The sequence below is a fragment of the Engystomops pustulosus genome, chromosome 11 (genome assembly GCF_040894005.1).
Source record: "Engystomops pustulosus chromosome 11, aEngPut4.maternal, whole genome shotgun sequence".
Taxonomy (NCBI): Eukaryota; Metazoa; Chordata; class Amphibia; order Anura; family Leptodactylidae; genus Engystomops; species Engystomops pustulosus.
Window position 1 is genome coordinate 7,767,553 of NC_092421.1, and position 10,051 is coordinate 7,777,603.

The window sequence follows — 10,051 nt, forward strand, 5'->3', positions numbered from 1 at the left end:
CACCTCTCCTCGGCAGTTGTAATGAGTTTTAAAACGGAATGAAAACGCAGCGTGTAAAATTGGTACAAAAACTCATTCGCACCATCTCCTATATTCTTTGTATTCTCAGTAAAATCACAGAGATAACAAATTTATAAAGGTTTTATTAAAAAAAAAATGAAAACCTTGTGTATGAAGAAAAAAGTGTTTTTCCATCTTCTCACGCTGATAACTTTTTCATACTTTGGTGTAAACAGTCGTTTTTTTGGGACGCATATGCGCTGCCATAGAAACTCACACGAGATCGGGCCGGGGCCTGTCCCCAGACGCTAGCGCAGAGTTTTTAAGCCCTTTAGGCCAGTGACGCTTCCGTTTTTTACCAGTTTTAATTAAGATAATTGGTAAAACCTGTCAAAAACGCACTGCTTAAAACCGTCCCAGATATGGGTTCAAAGCGCCACGTGTGCCGCCGACCGTAGGCAACAAAAACGCCACATGGGGATCCGCCCTGTAGGCCCCGTCATTAGGAGAGATGTGTCACGGCCTGTATATTACACACATCACCTCCAATACTAACATCTACTGTAATGTAAATGCCCTCTCCAGAATTGAAAAGCGCATTAACCCCTTCACATCAGCCTTTTTTTGTCATTTTTCGGTCCCCAACTTTGAAAAATCTATACGTTTTCCATGTTTCCCTGTACAGATCTGTGCGAGGCTTATTTATTACTTCTCTGTGACGTTATTTATTATTTCGTGCCGTGTACTGGGAAGCCGGAAAAAAATTCCAAAAAATTTGTGTCACTTTCTTGTAGGCTCAGTTTTTGGGACTCTCACTGTGGGGCCCTGAATAACACGTCTGCTCTATTTGGTGGTTCAGTGTGATCGCGGTGATACAACATTTTTACAGGTTTTTATTGTGTTTTCGTACATTTTCACAAATTAAAACAATGTGTTTGAAAAACCCATTTCCCATGTGGCATCTTCTGAGGCTTCCGTGCACCGAGCGGGGTGAGGGGTCATTTTTTGCGAGATGAGTTGACGTTTTCACGCAACTAGCAGATTGTGCGACCTTTTTTATTACATGTCATGTAAAATGGCATAAAAGTCGCTTTGCGGACATTTGGCCGCCGTTCGCTGTTGGATTTCCACCAGGTGGGGAAAACCAATTTTAATAGACATTGTGATCGGACATATGGCGATTTTAATTTTTATTATTTTTTTTACTAATTTGTACTATTTTTTGGACCCTGTTGTTATTTAACCCTAGACAGACTGACTGCTTGATTGCGGTATATGGTGCCACTGGTACATTGTAACGAAGCTGCAGAAACCATACAGCCTCTCACAGCAAATGGTCGTCACTCCCTGATGGCGTCACAATCCAAACAAAGAAGGCGGCACCCACGCACCATCTTAGAAATGCTGCTGGCGGCAATCAAACTCATAATTATCATAATTGGGGAAAAACTGACAAAAATGGAAAAAACGCATGCGGTTTTTAGACATGGGAAGGCGCCCTCAGGGAACCCGTCAGCCTTCTCCATGCAGCTGGCAGGTCCCATTACCAGATGCATCTTATGGCCATTTGACAGCTTTATCTTATTCTGGAGAATCCAAGAACCGCTTGCTTGCTGGCTGCCTGCACATGACGTTTGCTTCTTATGGCGCATGCAGACAGCTGGAAATTTCACATCCCGGCACGTGGGGACTGTGCGAGACCCAGAAGATAGAGTGGGTCCTATTCTTGCTCGTGTCTGTGTCGCATGCAGTTATTTTCAATGATCCTCGGCCGGGAGTGGAGATCACTGCACCCTGCGTATCTGCACAGCCTAAGCCGCCGGCACACAAAAGTTATTTCCTATGGCCACAAAAAAAACCCAAAACTTATCTATTGGACGTCTTTGAGGACCAGGTGTCAACAGTATTAACCCCCCCCCCCCACCGTGTCTCCATATAGTAGTCCATGTCATCCACACCAAAGAGTCGCTACCACGGCCAAGAATAGGACATGCTTTGTGTATGAGCCCATACAATTACATGGAGCCACGAGACACAAAATCCCCCACCGTATCTAATGGGGGAACAATCATGTGCATAAGTGCGGTATCACACGTGGCGTTTTGAACCAGTTTTTAAGCAGTCCGTTAAAAAAAAAAAAATTTTTTTTGAAAACATATCCATTTTTTACCGTTTTTGTCAGTTTCCCAATTATCTTGAGATGCGTTTAACGGACTACTTAAAAATGGCCCAAAAACACATGTGCACCACCCTTAGGCTACATTCACACTACCGTATGGGGGACGTATATACGGCTGATATACGTCCCCCATAGACGGCAATGGGCGCACGGCGCCCTACGGGAGAGGTACGGTCCAGCACACATGCGACACCGTACCCCGGAAAAAGATACGACACGTCCTATCTTCTCCCGTAGTACGGCGCCCTGCGCCATAACTTCCTATGGAGAGGGGCGGGGGGTGACTGTGCTCACCTCCTCCTCTCCCCCTGCACTGCCGTTGTCCGCTACGGTACGGGCGGGCAACGGCAGTGAGAATGTAGCCTTAGGCTGTATTCACACACACATTTCAAAACACAATGTAAGGGGCCCCCAAAAGCATATGCTCTTACCAGAAACAGAAGCGCCCAGTGCATGTAAATGCGCCCTACAAGTCTGTAATTTATCACATGGATGTGGCAAAGAAAATAGAATGGATTCTTGTACCCATTTCTACCCATCACATCCATGATCCCCTCCCGCTTCCCCCAAATGTGGAGGTGTCTATTAACTTAAAGGGGTTTTCCCACAAATTCAAGTTAGGCCCTATCCACAGAATGGGGTCCAACTTACTGATCGTGGTGGTCTCAGTGATGAGACCCCCCACATATCATGAAAACGAGGGGTCCCAGATACCTCAGTCAGACCCCTGGTCACTCCTGGAGACTAATGGAGCAGACGGCCGCACATGAACATTCAGCTCCATAGAGATGTGTGGGGAGAACGGTCAAGAGCCGCCGTCTGCTCCATTCCTCTGAAAGAGCGACGTGGGGTCCTACTGTGGATAGGGTGTAACTAGAATCCATGGGAAAACCTCTAAGGTTAATTCACACAATCTTGTTGGGTCCCTCTGATATGGTCCGTGTGGTGGACGTATTACACAGATTACTCCCCCCACAGCTGGTTAATCACCCAATGCAGCCATGTGACACCTCAAAGGAGGACAACAGGAGTCCCGGATCCGAGTTAGGCTACATTCAAACTGACATATGCCCCCACAGCGATCCACGGAGCACGGCGCCGTAACACGGGGAAAGATAGTACATGTCCCATCTTTACCGAGTGGCTCCGTGAGGCCATTGCCTGTCTATGGGGGACGCAAGTATGTTCCCCCAGTGGTCGTGTGATTGTGGCCTTACTCTGGAGGGCATCAGCCAGTACACACCATGGACCCCATATGTGAGGCTGTTGGGGGGGGGGGAAGAGAGGGGATTGGGATTAAAAATCCTACATTTGGTGCAGTGTTTTTTAAATAGTTTTAAGCAGCATTTTACTTAAAATGTATTTTTTATGATATTTTACAATGCAGGAATAATACAGGGTGTAAGGCGGGCGGTGATACTGCACCACACATTGTGCTCCTTCCAGAAGGGACAATGTGTCACTGGCTATCACAATGCTTATGACAAATCTGATGACTATCCGCATATGTTGCGGACTCTGCGGAATCCGCGGTGTAATACAGAATTGCGTCCCAAAAGCCGCGATAAATGTATGTGACAGAGTTTTCGAATTTTATTTTATTTTTTTTAGCCGCAAATCTGACGTTCATGTATGAACGTGGCCGGGGTGTTTGGCTTCAGATCATAACCTTTACCACCCCATGATGGACCTGCCCCAGATCACCACCATTCGGATCACCACAAGCCATTGTAATGGTTCATAACGTGGGGGACAAGATGCAACGACGGGGCCCTAGAACCTGCAGAACATCTTTTATTGCAGGTAGATAAGGTTTGTTGTATGGGACGTGTCCCATGTCCTGAAAAACAGTCACATCAGTCGGAAACCTTCCGATAAATAGATCAAATCTGAGAGGTGTTGAGCTTCTGCTCCAGAGATAAAAAGCCACGTGTCCCTCATCACACACACCCTGCACATGATGTCACACAGACAAGATGGCGGCTCTGCCGATGCCTCCATTGAAAGCCCTTTGTCTCAGTCCTGTGAAGGCATGATGAAGAGGTTTCATCTAGAGATGGCCGCCTTCTTCGCCTGCGCTCTCTGTTTCTGTACCAGCTTCTTCCCGGCCGGGGACATCATCAGCGTGTCTCTCTTCTCTATGCTGCGCAGCTGCTTCTTACGCGCCCGTTTAATTTTTGCTGGATTTCGGATCTGAGGGAAAACATACGTGTGGTCAGTAATGTGCAGGCATAAAACGCACACCACAAAGTTCTGAATGAAACCAGTGACTTGACTTTTAACACAACTGCCAGCCACCAATGTACAGAGCGACCCACCCAGTAATGATGCTCAGCTATCAATCCCTGTATGAAGGGGGAAGATGCCTTGGAAAGGGATCAGCAGCATCATAGGGGTTGTCCCAACAAACAGATAATACGAAACCTAAGTCTACATTCACACAATGTATACCATAGTACGGCGGGCATACATCGACGCTGCGGAGAGGAGCAGGCGATGAGCACCACTCACCCCCGCACCTCTCCATAGGCATATATGGCGCATGGCGCCGTATTCCTTCGAAAAATAGGACATGTCCTACGGGGTACGGAGCGGTATAATGCCGCACGTGTGCTGCACCTTACCGCTCGCGCCGGGTGTTGTGTGCCCATTGACGTCTATGGGGGACGTATACCAGCCGTATATACATCCCCCATACATTCGTCTAAATGTGGCCTTAATTATATCTTTACCATGAGGAAGCCCATAAAACGGGTGATACCGTGAGGCTCATTTACAGCCTCCGTCTCTGGCCAAGCTCGGGTTATGTATACTTACTATATTGTCTGTATTCGTATATAGTCATTAGTCTTCGTATGCATTGATCGTTCATACCACAGTGTGGACACATTTATGCATTTTCAGCTTTCTTTTGTGAATTTCTTGCCACTTTAGATTAATTGTACCAATTTCTGGTTCAAAACCAGCTATTTATTTTTCTTAACATCACTATATTTTCATCAGTTATATTTATTTCCAAAAAATCATTGAGATAAGGGTTTTTTTTTTGTTGTTTTATACAAATTGATGTATTTTTAGTTGTGTTTTTGACCTTTTCTTCTGATACTTGAATAAAGTTTGTGATGCTTTGGTCTTACATTATTTAGCAGACAATATGAGTGATAGAGTAACAGTAATAGAGAGACTCCAGAGTAGATAATACCAGAGACCCCAGAGCAGACAAAAACTAAAACCTCTCGTCTCCTGGCTCCTCTTAGTCTCCGTGCACCACACACTGCAGCTTCTTCTCTTCTCCATGTTCTTCTCCAGTGCACAGAGCAGAGCCGTGCCCGCAGCAGAGCCGTGCAGCTAACAAGTACTTACCACTCCTGGGCCCGCTTTGCGAGATGCACCAGTGCATACAACCAGTGTCAGGACCCAAGAGCAGTCAAGACTTCTCCGCTGCACTCAGCTACCATTTAACTCTTCCCTCAGTTCTGGGGGAAACATTGGACGGTCAGCAGGGTGCAGGATGCAACAAGGCACCATAGACAGAACGATGGGAACGCACAATCACTGATGATTGCACATGTAGGATTCCCAATCCATCCAGGATTCCTACATCCTCCCTCTATCTACCTTACCATCACCTTCTTTCCTTCTCCTATATGTTATCTTTATATCTCTGATCTTCATGGTTTTACCTTGTGATATTTAACCCCTCAGCACCCTGACGTAATTCTAAGTCATGGGATGTGGGTAGTTCCCACACCTTGATGTAGAATCATAGTGACCGGGACATATAGAGTGCATCGCCGCAACGATCGGGACCTTCCGCGCCAAACGTTTTCCATGGAAAAGTTGCCAAAAAAGACCCAAGGGCTGCCATCAGTAGCAGCCGGTTAGGATCATGCAGAATGCATAGGCCAACTATATAATGTGCTGCAATGCTGTAAGATTGCAGTATTTTACAACGAGCCGTCTCGGCTGTGGAGGGGGGGGGGGGGATTTGTGGTGGTGAAGAGCCGCCTCGGCTGCGGAGCCTGGTAAGAGGAGACACTATGCAGCAGCTTCATGGTAACGTCGCTGCTAGGAAACCAATGCTAAGGACCGGCAACAAGCAACAGAGACACAAGGAATGGACATTACACCAGGGGAGATCTGGGCTTTATATCTCATAAAGATATAATTCCACAAGTGATAATTCATAGTTTTGATGCCTTCAGTGGAAATCTACAATTTTTATAGTCATGAAAATACAAGACTTTTGGTCTGTACTGTATATACAATACAATGCAATGTGTGAATGCAGCCTGAATGATAGCACCATATAGCGGTTAGAAAGGTTAATAGCTGTAGTCAGAGATCCCACATCAATAGTCCACAGACAATCCACTTACCACTTGCACCACCTCCGCTTTCCTCTCGTTCGCCAGCCTACGCTTCAGGTTCTCTTCTCGACGCCTCTTTTTCTCCTACAAACAAGAATAAGTTTTTATACATAAAATGCTTCATCATTTCCTATATCATATCACCAATATACATCGCAGCTGTGGAGGGCATCACATCTTATACACTACTCCAGATTGGATGGAGGAGAGTGTGTGGCACCATATGTCACGGTCCAGTTCACTTGAGCTTTTAAAGGGGTTTTCCCCACAAAAGACATACATCTCTATGGAGCTGAGGTAGATTGCCGAGTATAGCGCTCAAGTTCTGCCGCAGGCAGCTTGACACATCTCCTCCCGTGACACGGGTGTTTTAGATGGAACATCTTTATATGATACAGTGTATACTGTAGGTAAGATTCACATCTCTGAGCATAACCACAGACGTGCACTGGCAGGAGGCATCTCCACCTGTTCCCGGCCTGACTCACCTCCTTCTCCTGCTGTTTCTCATCCTTTAACTGCTGGGCAAAACTTTTCATCATCTTCTGCTCCTGCCGTTGTTTCATCTTCACCTCCCATGAGGTGCGCAGTGGCCGGTCCTTCACCATACTGGAGAACCTGACAAGGAAAAACAAACACAGATGAAAGGGATTTCTATTTCTTCATCTTTTCCCTCTCGCTGTCCTCTAGGGCTGTGTTCATACTTTCTGGTTCAAATGCATTTAGAAACGGGGTGAGGGACCCCATATGGGTTTCAACTGAAACACAGGCGATCGTTCAACAGCACCATGTGTTTTGCATGTAAACAAAACAAAACGTGTGGTGCTCTGATAGCATGCGCTTCTAATGATATGCACATGTGAGCAGGCCAAGCCCCTCCCCATTATGGTTTAATTGCCTTTCTAAACTCAATCTAATCGGAACATGCGATTCCCTCCTGTGGATGGGAGATAACAATACACTACAAGTGGGTAAAAGCCCTTTAAGGGCGCGGTCCCACGGTGCGTTTGCAAACGCAGACGCAGACCAAGCCACGCCCACCGGGGCGGTCCGCGGTCCGATCGCATCGGCGTTTCTCTATGTTTCTATGGAAAACGCCGATGCGATCGGACCGCGGACCGCCCCGGTGGGCGTGGTTTGGTCTGCGTCTGCGTTTGCAAACGCACCGTGGGACCGCGCCCTAATAGTCCCACAAGCAAATCATCAGGCAAACAAAAAGCATCCAAAAATACCTTTAACCACTTGGCACATGACTGAGCTACATAAAGGGTTAGTTTTAGTGGGAAAAGTTGGTTTTCTTTTTTCTCTTAACATGAAAAACTCCAAAACCAAATTTTGTGCCTGTTTTATAGGGTGCACCACGTTCTGAAAATAGCATGTGACCTCTGACTACCTAAGACTGCGTTCACACGTTGCGTTTTGTTTGCATTTAACGCATGCCGGGTACACGCAGCCCAAGAGACCTGCAACTATGGCAGACAAGGAGTTATGAGAGGTGGAAACTGATGGCGGCATTTAAGAGGTTAATCGCCATGGTCACTCACCTCTAATCCCAGCAGTTAGAATTGGAGAGGATTTAAAGGGGTTGTCCACTTTTAGTAAACAATTGATATTATTTGTGTAAGGAAAAGTTACATAATTTTTCAATTTACTTTCTGTATCAATTCCCCTTAGTGTTTTCTAGATCTCTGCTTGCTGTCCTTGAAGAGAAAGCTTATTTATTTACTTCCAGTGAGAAGAATCTGTCCACGTGATGTGATGAACATGAAGGTGCATGAGCTGTTATTATCACAGAGTAACAGAAGGTGTGTGATAATAACGGCACCTGCACCTCCATCACATCACATGGACAGATTATATTCACTGGAAGTAAACATAGAAGCTTTCTATAGAAGAACAGCAAGCAGAGATCTAGAATAGTGCGGGGAACTGATACAGAAAGCATAATGAAAAATTGTGTAACTTTTTCCTTACACAAACAATATCGATTATTTGCTGAAAGTAGACGACCCCTTTAACTAATAAGTTGAGTCACCAGCAGAGAAGCATCACCCCATATGGCATTACTATGGCAGCATTTATATATTGCTTAGGTGCATGTGTGTCCAGGGTGGTTGGGGGGGACTTTCGTATACAGAATACTATGAGGGTGTGGGATGGTCTGTCAGGGTTGTGAGGGGGGATTCTTTCAGGCTTCCCTTCTGACCAGCCAAATAGTAGTGACACTGCTCAGGAGGCCACTCACCTCTTCTTGTTCTCCTTCCAGACTCTTCCAGATTTTGGCTTCCCCTTGGGGATCTCTGTCTGCATTTTGATCCTCTTCACAGGTGGCTCCTGCTCCCCAGACCCTCTAAACCCCTTGTCCTCTGCAGCCTCTTGCAGTTCTTCAGTCTCCTTGTCCTCTGCAATTTCTTGAAGCCCCTGATGGTCTCCTGTCTCTTGTGGCCCCTGATGGTCTCCTGTCTCTTGTGGCCCCTGATGGTCTCCTGTCTCTTGTGGCCCCTGATGGTCTCCTGTCTCTTGTGGCCCCTGATGGTCTCCTGTCTCTTGTGGCCCCTGATGGTCTCCTGTCTCTTGTGGCCCCGGATGTTCTCCTGTCTCTTGAGGCCCCTGCTGCTCCCCTGTCTCTTGTGGCCCCTGATGTTCTCCTGCCACCTTGTGCTCTGCAGTCTCAGTTCGCACATGCTTCTCCTCCTGTGTGACAGGGCTCTTGTGTTCTGCTTTGCCCTGTTCCTCCATGCTGCCCGCAGCCTCCTGTGCTCCCCTCCGGACCTTCGCCCTTCTGCCCATGATGATCTATCCTCTCTCCGTATAATCGTCGCTCGTAAGCCTCCAGCAGTCTCCACGTGCCGCTAGCAGAGAGGCGCGCACGGATGACGTCACACGATCACCCCTTAAACCGGAAGTGGTCGTCCTCCAAGCGCCTGTGAGTGAGATGAGGCTTCTCCTCTCCTTATTCTGTGGTCAGATACAGTGAAACAATGAATATGTCGTAGTTTTACCTCTAAACATTTGTAGGACAAAGAGGGATGCATTTGTTTTTCACCCTAGCCGCCCCCTTCACTCCGCCCACACAGTGTTATTTTCTTCACTTCCAACTTGTGGTCGTATAATTTCTATCCAGCCTAGGTTCAAAATATTCAGTAAGGAAGAACCCAGCTACAAACAGTATCCACGAAAAGATAAAAATCTTGAAGTTTATTTAATTAGCCATAAAAAAATATAGAGGGATGACATCGGAGCATGCATGTGCAACACCCCTGCCAAAGCATAAGCGAGGGGGCACCCTCTCCATGTCAGGATCTATCTGGTGAGCCTGTGCAACTCATTCAGAAGTGTCAGGCTCCAGGACCTACTGGACCACTGCTGACCATGACGTAAGCAGACACCTGGGACCGGAGTGGGCAGCTGACCACATGGAGGTACACGGGTCGCAGGGCAGTACCCCCCTTCCCCTTCGGCCTCCCCCTTTTCTTGGTGTGAAGGTACCTCTGAAGAACAC

General features: G+C 46.9%; 1 protein-coding gene across 1 annotated transcript; it reads right to left on the reverse strand.

The window, feature by feature from the left end:
- Positions 1-2,523: 2,523 nt before the first annotated feature.
- On the reverse strand, positions 2,524-9,476 carry CCDC86 (coiled-coil domain containing 86). Its single transcript, XM_072129873.1, has 4 exons — positions 8,795-9,476; positions 7,038-7,167; positions 6,559-6,633; positions 2,524-4,372 (listed from the first exon to the last, which is right to left on the reverse strand). The coding sequence occupies exons 1-4, from the start codon at positions 9,337-9,339 to the stop codon at positions 4,226-4,228; spliced, it is 897 nt and encodes a 298-aa protein (XP_071985974.1). The 5' UTR covers positions 9,340-9,476; the 3' UTR covers positions 2,524-4,225.
- Between the last annotated feature and the right edge of the window lie 575 nt (positions 9,477-10,051).

Bases quoted from the DNA above. Each gene is read 5' to 3' on its own strand.
- CCDC86 (XM_072129873.1), bottom strand. From the start codon at position 9,339: ATGGGCAGAAGGGCGAAGGTCCGGAGGGGAGCACAGGAGGCTGCGGGC. The intron at 7,168-8,794 runs GTGAGTGGCCTC...TTTCCTTGTCAG, and splicing joins TGGAAGGAGAACAAGAAGAG to GTTCTCCAGTATGGTGAAGG. The intron at 6,634-7,037 runs GTGAGTCAGGCC...TCTTGTTTGTAG, and splicing joins AGAAACAGCAGGAGAAGGAG to GAGAAAAAGAGGCGTCGAGA.